The 14529-nt window shown below is 32.5% G+C and overlaps 1 protein-coding gene across 1 annotated transcript; it reads right to left on the bottom strand.

The window, feature by feature from the left end:
* Positions 1-5859: 5859 nt before the first annotated feature.
* Positions 5860-10573, bottom strand: LOC101251498 (SNF1-related protein kinase regulatory subunit gamma-1-like). Its single transcript, XM_004228342.5, has 6 exons — positions 10440-10573; positions 8202-8418; positions 7674-8116; positions 7195-7461; positions 6926-7098; positions 5860-6495 (listed from the first exon to the last, which is right to left on the bottom strand). The coding sequence occupies exons 2-6, from the start codon at positions 8368-8370 to the stop codon at positions 6213-6215; spliced, it is 1335 nt and encodes a 444-aa protein (XP_004228390.1). The 5' UTR covers positions 8371-8418; positions 10440-10573; the 3' UTR covers positions 5860-6212.
* Positions 10574-14529: the final 3956 nt, after the last annotated feature.

The following is a 14529-nucleotide window of genomic DNA, read 5'->3' on the forward strand; positions in this document are numbered from 1 at the left end:
CTGACTATCTAACAAGAATCTAGATTTTTCTACAATTAACTATAACTATCTACTTCTCTAGAACATCTACGCAATTCTTAGATACATCAAGTACTTAAGGTACTACTCTACATAACTCTAGAAAATTCTATTAAATATTTAGGATTATTTATACCACCAAAAAATCATCTTTATTTTTCACACTCACCGTTAAAGTGATTTTTTGGAAACTGCCCCACACTTGTTGTGGAAGAACTCAAGCGAAGCTTTGAGCACGTCTTGGTGAAATCTCAACATTTTCTTCCGGACTTCTCTTCCTTCTTCAAATGATAAAGATTTTTCACCGTGAGATGATCCATGTAGATTATCTCCTTATTGAGTTCTCAAACTACCCCTTTCTCTTAACTTCTCAACCATTATATTATCGAGCGAAGCACTATCAATTTCCTGTGAAGTCTCAACACCAACATAGGATCTACCGTCATATTCTCTTATCATCTCCTTGATATATTTTTGTGCAGCTTCAAAGCTTTCAAAGAGCATATTGTTTGACCCTAAGACTTCTTTCTCTATTTGATCTCTACTTCCTCCATCTGCTTTCAAAAATTTCTCCAACCCATTAATTGGACTTGATATTGCAGATGATTGACCAAATACTTCCGCTTCAAGTACCTCTCCATCAATGCTTTCTTTGTAAAGGTCGCCACTAGCACATGTAGTTTCAGATATTGCATGTTCGAGATCTTGTTTTTCTATTTCTACAGTGGAAGCTACCATATCATCACTAGGAGCATACTTAAAAAAATTTTGCTTCATCCAAAAACATCAGATTCCTGCTGCTCCACGTGATCGGCTATATTATATTCTAGATCCTCGATCGAATCTCTTTCAAGATTGAGAAAAACCATAGCATCTATTGCTTGAGTCTCATCTACTAAACAATTTTTCCAGTCTTCTTCTACTTCAAAAACTTTTTGAGTCATATTGCTTTCCTTGGCTCGATAATATCTTTTTATATGTCCTACTTCACCACAACGAGAACATCTGAGAGACTTATTATCATAATATTTAGAAGGCTCTTCTTTCTCTCTAGGTAAGCATGAACCACCTAAGGATCGAGAGTGCGGCATATCTCCTTTTTTTCCTTTAAAGTTTCCTTTGTCGGCTACAATAGCATCACCCTCTCCGTCCTTGACACACCCTAGCCAATTGCTTGGCTAGTAATTCTTGTGACGAAAACAAATTTTCAAATTCCTCACAGGATAGTTGTTGAGCCCATCCTTGAATCGATGTCACAAATAAAATATATTCAGATTTTAACCCACAAATGACTATTTTTCTCATTCGTGCTTTAGAAATAGCCTCTTCCGAATTCAACAAAGATATCTCAAAACATAATTTCTTAATCTTCAAAATAAATACTCGGAGATAGAAATATTACCTTGAGTGGTGTTAGCTAATTCATTCTCCAATATCTGCAGCTGAGCTTCATTCTTCTTGTTGAAGAAACGATTGAGGATCCTCCATATTTCATGAGCTGATTTACACTTCATAATATGATCAAATAAATTGGAAGAGATTGTCCTCTTCAGAATGAACTTCGCCTTCGCATTAACCTGCTTCCACTTCTTGTATATGCTACTGTTATCCGGTCCGTCAGCAGGAGGACTTGTGTTATTCCCATTAACATCCCACAAATCCTCTCCCACAAGGTATGATTCCATACCTTGTATTTGGACTGATTCAACACTTCATTCCCAATTCATTAACCCGACTGCTAAAATCTATATCAATAAACCAATTGAATCTACCACTAACTCGATCTTTAATAATATCCAAAATTCAAAAAATTACTATGGCTCTGATACCAGGTAGAGAATGGCAGAAGAAAAGTATAATTTGAAAAACATTCTGCTAGCCCCAAAATCGTTAACTAAGATCAGAAGATTCAACTAAAGAAGAGGAAGCTAGAAAGGAGAACTTGTATATAAAAGAATACTCTTTTATTAAGTTGTTCTTGGTTTGCTTGGGTTGATTACAAATGACTATGGCCGCCCCTATATAAACTAGAGTAGGGATGCTACTAAAAGTTATTCTAGATTGATCTAGAAGAAAAATCTAGATGACCTTATCTTCTAACTATTTAACAAGAATCTAGATTTTTCTACGATTCACTATAAGTATCTACTTCTCTAGAACATCCACACAATTCATAGATACATCAAGTACTTAAGGTACTACTCTACATAACTCTAGAAAGTTATATAAAATACCTAGGATTATTTATACCACCAAAAAATCATCTTTATTTTTCACCAAAAGATGAAGACCATGATGTGTAATTATTACTACCTTCTAATTTCGTGGTAGTAATAACAGAAGAACTAGAAATAGAGGAAAACGTCGATTTCACATCACCTGAAAATGCAATTTTCTCAGAGACATCAGTTAGAGATTCATTTTCCTCTAATATTATGGGTTTCAACAACTAAATGAAATACAAAAAAAATATTCTTACTTTTTAGATCTGAACTGAACAAAATTTTGCCTGAAATATGAAGAAACAACCTATGAAAATGACTTTTTTTCTCTTTTGCTTGAAAACTCATTCGATTGCTGAAAAATTGTAAGGGATATGCTGGCTAAGACTAGAATGAATGGTTAACCCTCACAAACATTGAATGTAAGTTTGAAATGACTTTGAAAAACCTGCCAGAAGTAGATTCCGGTAAACGAAAAAAGAACTGTCGGAATAATCCTTGGAAGATCTGTTAGAACTGAAAAAGAAAGAAGATAAGAACCTGAATCTCTACAAAAATAGTAGAGGCTCTGATACCATGTTACTTATGTAAGTGTATTTCACTCATACTTCAAAATGATAGATTACACCTAAAACATATACACAAAGCTGGACACAAGAGGTTAAGAGCATATCTAATCAGATCATGCCTAATATTTGACTATTATTCCACACACTTACCTATAATATTTTACTATTAGATTCCTAAACTTTTGAACTCACCAATCATACTTTTTGGAGATTGTTCAAAGCTCTTGGAACATGAATGTGATAGGCAATGTAATGTGGAATGTGGAAACTCCCGTGTAACTTGAAGGTTCTAAGCAAAAATCTGAGTAAATGGTCAAAAGAGATCATTGGAGATGTTCATGGTTAAAAAATGGGAGACCAGTGTTCAACTTTTTGAAGAACTGGACACACTCTAAACAGAACAAAGTAGGAAAGATTTCAACAAGGAGCATGCAGAATATATTAAATGTTTTGGAATGTATGATGCTTTACTAAAGCAAAAAACTATAATCAATTGGTCCAAAGATGGAGACTACAACAGTAAATATTTTCACAGTGTGCTAAGAGACAAAATAAAGAAACTTCTTATTCACATAAATGAAATAAAGACCGAGACAACTGAATTGAAGGGGACAACATGATTGCAAGGGTTGCTATTAGACATTACAAGAATCTCTTCAATATAGGGCACCTAACTAGGATAATGGCACTTTGAATTCCATACCAAAGTTGATTACTGAAAAGGATAATTGTATGCTTCACAGAGCACCCACAGAGGGTGAAATTTGAAAAATGTTGCGTTCAGTATGACTGTAGATAGTAGTGCAGGACTTAATAACTTTGATGGTAAGTTTTTTCATATTACAAGAATCTCTTCAATATAGGGAACTAACTAGGATAATGACACTTTGAATTTCATACCAAAGTTGATTACTGAAAAGGATAATTGTATGTTTCACAGAGCACCCAAAGAGGGTGAAATGTGAAAATTTTATGTTCAGTATGACAGTAGATAGCAGTGCAGGACTTGATGACTTCAATGGTAAATTTTTTCATACATTTTGAAATATTATTAAATATGATGTTTGTGACTTTGTTGTTAAATTTTTCTCTAAAAAAACATACTAAATACTTCCCTCACACATGTTTGGCTCTTATCCCTACAATTGAGCCCCCACCCCCCACCCCCATCTAACTTTTTTGAATTAAGGCCTATTAGCTTCAGTAATTATTCTAACAAAATTGTTTCTAAAATTGTAACTAGAAGGCTCAATCTTATTTTACATAAACTCATATCTATTAATCAAAGTGATTTCATTCTAGACAAATTGGTTACTGAAAATGTCATGTTTTCTCAAGAAATAATTCATGATATGTCTAAGCATAATACTAGTGGTAATATCGTTGTCAAATTAGATATGTCTAAGGCATATGATAGAATGATTTGAAATTTTATAATGAATATTCTTAAAAGATTTGGCTTGTCATATAGATGGATAAATATAGTGTGGAATTTAATTTCTAATGTGCAGTATTCTATTTCGATACAAAATTATAAAAAAAAATAAGGTCAGGTGTTAATAGGACCTAATTTAGTTAAGGTGTGTCTCTAAAATTTCAGAATTTCGATCATAGTCCAGGGGGTGCTTGTGCATTTTCCCCCATATTTAGAGTTTTTTCATGAACTCTTTTATTTTCAATCTCTTTATGTTTATTGAACATTGTTTGATCGAATCTTGAATTATAAGTAGCAAAATACTCTAGTTCTAGGGTTGTGGCTACATGATAATTGCAATATATTAATTTTTTATTGGGTTAGTATCAACTATCATATAAATCTTTCTTATGTTCTAGCTTTTCGTATTTCGTGACTGATCACCATTGAAATAAATATATTATCCAAATTAAACTCGAGAGAGAAACACGGGAATAGAACGTGGGACATAAAAAGCATGATTAATTCTTAATAATTAGGGTTAATATACCTAGAAACCATGCTTGGGTCATCATACAGGAAGAAATCGTTATGCTCGGTACTTAATCTATCATATCCCCGCTCAAAGATGCAGTTAGTGTGTTATTTAACGTAGGCAATTAGAGGTCGAGAGATCATAATCATATATTTTACCTTGTGATTCATTGATTTGATATTTTTTATATAAGCCCATTTAAATGATAGTAATTGCATAAATCCCGATGAAGTTGTAGTCCTGGACTTAACCCAATCACTGTTTTTAAACCCTCCAAATTGAATCGCATTCGTTACAGTGTTTGTTACAATCTTAATATTAGGAAATAAATCACTTTGAAATCTTGAATACACTTGTGTTTTGTTGAAAGTTAGAGAAACTGAGTGATTCTAAGTGTAGGTCCCAGTGGGTACGATACCCGACTTTAAAAAGAACCACTTTGATACTTAAACATTAAACACAACAAAAGCAAAGGGGCTCGTTCAACTAGATATACGACAACTACCTTTCATAAGAAGATAATATGACAAACATAGTTCTTTTGTTAGTTAGATCTTGTATTTTGCTTATCGAGTAGTAGGTGATAGGTTTGTTGCCTTTCCTTTATGATGTCTTAATTCCGCTATCCCCCCCCCCCCCCCCTCCTATTTTTGTGCAACTTATGTTGAAAACTTAAACATGGTAGGGGTCAAACGAAACTCCCACACCTAATAGCTTTAAGTTGTGATGGTGATGCTTAAATTTAAGCATAATACATAGATATATAGATATGCTCTTTAACTTAATCTCATTTCACATTTATACCCTTCAACTTTAGGTATACACAAGTTGACACTTAAACTTGAATAAAATTAAACAAACAGACACAAACGCCCTACATGACATCCTATATAAAAATTTGTATCCTATGTAATTTCCTACGTATATTGTTACACGTAGGACTCGTATGTCTATTTGTTCAACTTTATATAAGTTTAAGTACCTATTTGCGCTCAGTCAAAATTGGAGGGCATACATATATATATAAAATGAGATTAACTTAAAAGATATATTCAAGTATTATACCTTAAATTTAAGAAGAAGAAAAGAAGAGGCAACATCTTTTGTAACAAAATACGGGACTTAGAGGTGGTCAAAATTTATTAAAGAGCGAGCAAAGTACAACCTCTGAGGGCGAGCTATGCTCGTACCCTTGTAGATCAAACTAGGTATGAAATGGTAAATCCTAAATCCTCTTTACAACAACCTCGAACAAGCCGGGGAAACAGAAAAAAGGGAACTCAAGAAACTAGCAAGCGATAGAGCTACATAGATTGACATAAAAGGATGATTATGCAGATGTTGAACTGGTAAAAAGAGACTATTTCATAAATATTATGGTAAAACCTGGTGCGGATTCTTTTTACTGCATCTTCTAGTCGCCCGTAACCAGCTTATTGACCAACAGTAACATATCAGTTCCTGAGCATTTCTTGTGCAGAAAATCCAAAATAGTTATCGAAGAAGTTCGATGGTTCATAGATGAAGCAGGAAATGACATCTCTGAGTGTGATCACACCAACAACTTCATCGCCATCCTCAGCTGTCACATAGATCCTGTGAACTAACTTGGACGCGAGAGTGTCTATCACAGTACAAAGAGTTGAACCGAGCTTGCATGTTATTGGCGTAGCTGCCTTTGTGGCATCATGGGTTGCCGAAGCAACTGTGTTCATGAAACCCGCAACTGTCAGCTGCCTGTTATTCGAACGAGCAAAATTTAGTACATACACACAAAAAAAAAAGAGGTGAACATCTCTGAGCCTAATGATAAAAGTCAGAATCGCTTTTCCATTTAATCATTGTTCGATTTTCTTGCACAACTTCAACCATAAGAAAGTTTCCCAAGAATTGAAACTCTTATTATTTATCGTAGAAGTAATCAAATAGTAATGGTGGGGTCGAGGGTGAGTCTTCCGACACGGCTGGACGTCTGTGGTTCTAGACAAAGGGGGTTATCACAACATCCTTTCCCGATAGACTTGAGGTTCTTCATAGACAAGTGGATAGAAGATCTTCTCTCGAAAAGAGAGAGAGACCAAAGATTATAGAGGAAGGTATTCGACTAAAAAAATTAATACGGCAGCTCATTATCAGCAAAGAACTAACAATTTATATGAACACATACCTGAAATTGGAGAATAGTTCAGGTTTGAGTAACAAGAATCTGATGTCTCTTATGCTTACATTGCCAACTATCTTCTTCTTTGATCCTTCAACAACCGGCAGACCTCCGATATTATTATCTCTCATTTTCTTGAATGCTTCCAGAATCAGTTCATCGTCTCGGACACTAATAACCTGGCATACACATTGAAAGACAAGACTTCCAGTCACCAACTTTTGTATTATTAAAATTAAAAAATACATAGTATTCAGATGTAACAAATGACAGACCTCGTCAGCGGACATGTATGGGAGGCCAAGTTCTGATATAGGGTGAGCGGAGATGCAGTCAAACCAATCCCTCCCTTTGCATCCTACAAGACCCCGTACCACGGCTGATTGAGTTATAAAGTTCTTAAGGTATGGACTTCCTCTTTCTATCACAGGTACATTCCGCAGCCTATATTTTGATAACAGCAGCAACACACTCAACATAGAACTGTCCATTGCTACTGGAACAAATGGTGCCCATCGATAGGATTTTATGATGGAGCTCACCTGCGAATGTAATTACTTGACCTTGTCATGTGTATTCATGTCAAATTCTCTGAATATATCTGTAATAGCGCTTTGATATGATCATTATTTTTCATGTTAAAGAGTACTAAAGACGCGAAGCAGCTGCAAATAATTTAGACATAAGCACCCTAAATAAGAAGGGTAAAGTCTCTCTTAATCAATCAATTCAATCCTTTAGAAGGCATGCCCACCTTTGTTGACTTAAAGGGTTCTTCTTGAAGGATAACCTTGTAGAAATCCTCACCCAAGTTATTGGCCGCAGTTGGAGCATCCTTTCCCGCTCCTCGATCTGCAGCCACTCCACCTGCCACAGCTGCACCGACTGCAGCAACCGTTAGACCAGCAACTGCAGCAGGACCTGTTGCACCTAATGCCAGTGCTCCAAGAGCACCAGCGGTACCTGCTCCAACTCCGGCTGCTGCTGCCGAACTTGCTGATATGGCAGCTGCTGCTGTTTCCGCACCCTCCAGCACCCAAAGAACAATAGCGGAGTAATCAAGGACACCTAAGTACCTTTCTCTCCAATCCAAACTATTCTTAGCCACTGGATTCTTCACAGGAACTGAGAGGATGTTCGATTCTGAAAGAATTTTGACAGCATCGCCTATAGAAGTCTCGGCGTCTATTTCAATTACTGGAATGAGGTATACGTAGCCGTTTAGGATACAACATTGGATATCAAAAACATAATCACGAGAAAACTTGTATATTTTATATACCTTTTCCTCCAGGGACTTGAGGGAAGGATGAAACTGGAATATTTGCAAATGCATCAGTCAAAGTTTCCTGCAAATTACGGGGCAATTTCTTTCTTTTCTGGGCCTTTTCAAAATAAGCATCATAACTTGCAAGTTTCGACGTATTTTCCGTAATTTTTGCTTGTGCCATTTACTTCAATATACACAGAGAAGGGGACCTGGCTCTAAGAATATATTCCTGAGAAGCACCATGACAACAATCAGATCCATAAACTTTAAAGAAGATAGTGATAGTCGGTAGAATCTCTGACCATCAAATTGAGTTAATAACTTTGATGGTCACTCAACTATCAATTCTTTTCATAGAAAGTCACTCAACTTTCATTTTAAACTCAAAAGTCACTTAACTATGACTTCTTTGCACAAAAAATCACTCAAGCTATTTTATTATTTTTTTCTTTAAATTTGCTGACATAGAATTTTAATTATTAACCAAAAATTTAAGAACTAAATATATATCCATTTAAACCATTTAATTACTTGCCTCATTTAACCTTTCATTTTGTGCTTTTCTGTTCTATGAAAAATTCGCAGTAGCAGTTGTAGTAGTAAATTGAGTATGAGAAAAATAGGGGATTTGAAAAAAAATCTAAGAAATTTGAAAGCGAATGGGATATGGTGGGACTTGCGAGAACGGAGTTTGAATAAAACATTTCTATATCCAGTTGGTGTGTCACTAGCAAACCTCGACTATTAAATGTGCCCCAATGCAAAATTTGTGATAATGTGCATGTATTCAATAACCACTAAATTGACAAATTTAGAAAGAAAAAAAAAACAAGAGAAGAACGTAAAGGGAAAGGATGGGGAGACAAAGGGAGAATCATCAGGGAATTAATGGCAAAATAAAAAGTTCAGTATTATATTTCAGTGGCTCCGGGTAAATCGGGTGGGTCATTAAATGGTTTAAATGGATATATATTTGGTTCTTAAATTTTTAGTTAATAATTAAAATTTCATGTCAGCAAATTTTAAACAATAAATAATTTGAGTGACTTTCTGTGCAAAGAAGTCATAGTTAAGTGACTTTTTGAATTGAAAATGAAAGTCGAGTAACTTTCTATGACAAGAATTGATAGGAAAACATCATTGCTACAAACTTATGCCTACACTCGATTGAAGGATTCAGTGACTCATTAGTTCTTATTACAAATGTCTGTAACTTTGTATTTCCACTTAAGAATAATAATGAAAGATTGAAACTAATGGTAACAATAAAATCTCTTTCTGCTCAGTACCATCTCAAAAATAAGCATCATAATAACTCTGTAATTATGTTTATATTGTGAATAGGGTATCAGAAACTCTGTTCCTGAGAAGCTCCTCCCCCCAGCAAAAGTCGGAACAAAATCATAAATAGGACAGTTGCAACAATTTATGCAGAGTTTAATCAGAGTACGTTGATCAACACATTACTTGCTTAATTAGCTATGTATAGATTTGAAAGCCGCGCTAAACGCAACCACAATGAGTAAGTGAGAGTTACACTAGAGAAGAATTTTATTGGACTGTCCTTGCAAAAAGCCATAGGGGAAGAACATATGTCGAAGAGGTTCAAAATTTGAAAACTTGAACACACGAACTAGCACAAAGAATTCGACATCTAATATACATGCTTTCATGAAAAATAATTATAACCAGGTAGTATAATATTGGGCTAAAACAGTCCAAAAAGATGGTGTGATGCTGTCCAAACATAATGTAATCATAGGCGAAGCTAGAATTTGTACAACATGGATACACTTAAAAAAAAAAACATGTATTAAGTGAGAACTAAACACAAGTAAATAACTAAACAATCCAACCAATTGCACTATTTAGCCTTCGGATAGGTGTCAATACAAAAAATATTTACATAAAATATCTAATTTTACGTGCCCCTTTTTAGCCTGTAAACTCCTCCCTCAGTGTGATATTAGTTTTCCCCAAAACAGCTCAAAACATTTAAGAGTATTTATCACCTTTTCTACTTCCCAATCAAGAGTATTCAATTCCGTATATCAATTTCTCAAAATATTGGACCAAAACCAAACCTAATCAAATTTTTTTTAAAAAAGATCTCTTTTCACATTCAATTACCTAATTATGAACATTCTAATCAATTGCTAAACCCACACACTAATAAGATATAGTAATAATAATAATGATAATAGATAGTGTAAAATTGAAGAAAAAAAATATATGTATATATATAGGTACCTGTGAGGCTGCTGTGCAGAGGTTTTAATTTTTGTGCTTGATAGAGAGTGAGATGTGTAATTTGGGTGTAAATCTTTTGTTAGTGATGATGAGATGACAAGTTAGTTACTACTCTTGTTTTTGCCATCTGTTATGCTTACCCGCCACGTGTTACTTCATCCATGTATTATAACCCACCACCACACCACCAACCATCTCATAACAAATTTTCGTTTTCGAGAGTTTTTCGATCTGAATATATATTTGAATATTAATTTTTAGATAACAAAATATTTTGATTTAATTATTAAATAATAAAATGATATATTGTAATTTGTAATATTATGAATTTTAGGTATGATCATATAAATATATCTCAAAATATATGAATCGAAATTGGGTGTAATGTGTGCAGACATACTATATATCCAAGTAGATTCGCATGTATATATCTGAGATACGTAACAAATCTTCAATATATAAAAATACATGTATTTAGTTTGTATCTTGTGCGATTTACATTATTCACGGATTATATAACAAATCTTACTTGTCTCTCTTAATATTTTGGTGTACCTAATAGCAAAAACACATATTTATGTGTATTTTCCTTAATGTATGATAGAAATTTTTTAATTATTGATAAGATATGTAATATTTTTAAAGTATAAATAATAATAATGTAAATGGTAATAGAACCTTGTTTTTATTTTTTCACGATTTAGTCCCTCTGATCCGTTCAAAAATAGTTATTTGCTATATAAAAAATAGTTATTCGATAATATTTATCTAATCTTAAAAATTAAGAAACGATTTACCTTTTGTGTCTAGTTTACCCTTCCTATTAAATAATAAGGAATCATTTGATGTGACAAATAAAATGAATTAATTCTTGGATAACTTTTGAGCGACATTTTTCATTGTTTGGTTGCAAAGGTAGGAATATCTTATCCTAAGATTAACAATTAGTTTTAGGATAAGTTATGGTGGTACAGTGATTCCCTGGATAAGGCGTGTAAATCAACAAGAATACTCTCTCTTAAACTCTCTTTTGAACATCACTTTTACATTCATACATATTAATATAATTTTCAACAATATTTATAATAAGATTGACAACTTCAATTATTTGTTGTTTTTATGATAAATATATTTTTCTATTAAAAATTTACATTTTACAAATACAAATTTTATTTATGAATGCATTATAAGTTGAATTCATTTGCCTAATTTTTATGTTTATTTATATTTTGATTATTCTTAAAATGTTTACTCTACTACTAAATTACGTATCTTTTAGGGATAATGTACAAGTACCCCTTCAACCTATACCCGAAATCTAAGAGACACATTTATACTATATTAAGGTCCTATTACTCCTCCTGAACTTATTTTATTAATAATTTACTATCCTTTTCGTTCTACGTGACACTATTTTGTGAGCCTATTGTTGGTTGACTTTTTTTAAAAGATAGTGGCATGTAGGCTGAAAAGGGGTAGAAAATTACTTATAAAATATGTTCACGGGTAATAGAACCTTAGTATAGTATAAGTGTGTTTCTGGGATTTCGGGCATAGGTTGAGGGGGTACTTGTACATTTTCTCTATTTTTTATAAATATCAAAATTATATTTTATCAATAATTAAAATCTAGATAATGTAGATAACTCTAATTTTTAACTAAATAAGATGACAGTTTTATTTTTAAGCTAAATAAGATAAAAAATTTATTTTTAAGCTAAATAAGATGAACATTTTATTTTTAAGCTAAATAAAATAAACGTTTTATTTTTAAGTTAAATAAGATGAAAGTTTAATTTTTAAAAATATACACTGCATAATCATGAAAATGCACACACAAAAATATTTAAGCTAGTTAAGATGGTAATTTTATTTTTAAGAATGAATAACAAAGGCTTAAAGAAAATGTAATAAATAAATAAAAATTAAATAAGGTGAGTGTATACGACTTATTCTTACAATTATACAATGAATATTAGTTTGAATATGACAAATCAAACAAGCAATAAAATCTAATTTCAACATAACTTATCCAGTATAACGTATCTCAACATAACTAATCCTAGCATAACTTATATTCATAACAAAATTTGTTATGTCCTAATTTAATAATTTAAATTCAAGTTCAGAAAGAATTTTGTGAATTTTGGGTGGTCAACAAAATTCATATGTTATTTCGAAAATAGAAATTAAAAGATCTATTATTTGTATTCACTGCCCAATCAAATGATGGATGAAACGGTTAGGATTCAAAAAATTGGCCAGATTTTTACTCTTGAAAATTATCGTTGCGGTCATCGATAATGAAAACATGAAACACGGCACCAACTCCTCCTAAACTTGAGTTCTTTGATATGTCAAAGGTTTAGGACTTAATAATATTGATGGTAAGAAGGACGGAGTGAGTTGGGTTGATTGATGGACTTTTGATGTTTGAAAGGAAGATGAAAATGGTGCAAAAAAGATTGATCAATGGCAGAAAATTAAAGTATATTATAGATTTGTAACTTTACCTTTCAATATTAAAACTTGAAATTTCTTAACTACACATTTCATTACAATAAGTTTAAAGTCGTCACAAATAAAACTTGTAATTCTTTTCTTCAATGGCAAAAAAGTTTCATCAAACAAATGTCATGAAAAAAAAAGAAGAAGAAAGGGACCGGAAAGAGAAGAAAAAAATATAAAAGGAAAATAGAATAAAGAAAAGGGATAATGCACAAGTACCCTCTCAATCTATGTTCGAGATCTTAGAGACACACTTATACTATACTAAGGTCCTATTACCCTCCTGAACTTTTTTTATAAGTAATTTTCTATCCTTTTTCGGCCTGCGTGGCACTAACTTGAAAAAATGTCAACCGTTGTTGGGCCCACAAGATAGTGTCTCGTAGGTCGAAAAGGGGTAGAAAATTATTAATAAAATAAGTTCAGGGGGGTAATGGACCTTAGTATAGTATAAGTGTGTCTCCGAGATTTCAGGCATAGGTTAAGGAGGTACTTGTGCATTATCTCTAAAGAAAAAGATAAGAATTTTTTTTATTAAAAAAAAGAAAGGTATATATATATATATATATATATATATATATATAAGGAGACTATATATTCCATTTTAAAAATGTATTTGGGGGGTGTTAATAGGACCTCCGTAAAGTATAAGTGGGTAGTTGAAAATTCGAAGGTTAAGGGGCATTTGACTATTTTCTCTATTTGAAATAAGCTATGAAATATTTTGTGATCCTAAATTATTTTAGGCATAATATATATATTGGATCTTACACTTGACTTCAGATTTTAACTTTGACCTCCAACTTTCATAATGCACAAATAGACACTTTAACTATCCAACTTTTAAATAAATAAATACATGAATTCTACATGGCAAAATACACGTAGAACACCACGTATGACAAAAACTGATATGTAGGATGATATGTAGGACATGTGTATCTATCGGTTCAACTTTATACAAATTTAAGTGTCTACTTGTGCACACCCAAAGTTGAAGGGCATAAATGTGATTCGAAGTCAAGTTAAATGACATATTTATGTATTATGTCATTAACAAATTTTTTTAAGTTAAATCATAACTCTAAATAAAAAAAATTATTACTTCAAATATATATTTAAAAAAAACGTGTCTTTCTTTAAAAACTACTCCATATGTCTCAATTTATGTGACTTCCGTTTTTAGTTAGTCCCAAATAGAATGACACATTTCTATATTAAATAAAAATTTAGTTATAAAATGCTTATTCTACCCTTAATGAAATGATTTTATTAGAAACCTTCAACCTGAACTTGAGCAGCCATTGATGAGGCTGTGAAGTTCCATAGCCAAACTAGTGATGTATATCCTTGAGATTGTATTGTAGAAAATGATTGATTGATTGCATTAATCACCCAAGAGGTGTATATATACATGTGATTTGTATGAATCAATCTAGTGGAGAAAGAAAAGTTAACTAATCTAACAATCTAACAAACTCTAACAAACTAATTGGTTGTGTAACTAAATATGACATCACCAACTATAAAATGGAAAGTAACTAACTAACTACTTGAAATAAGTAATACACATGTTTTAATT

The sequence above is a fragment of the Solanum lycopersicum genome, chromosome 1 (genome assembly GCF_036512215.1).
Source record: "Solanum lycopersicum chromosome 1, SLM_r2.1".
Lineage (NCBI taxonomy): Eukaryota > Viridiplantae > Streptophyta > Magnoliopsida > Solanales > Solanaceae > Solanum > Solanum lycopersicum.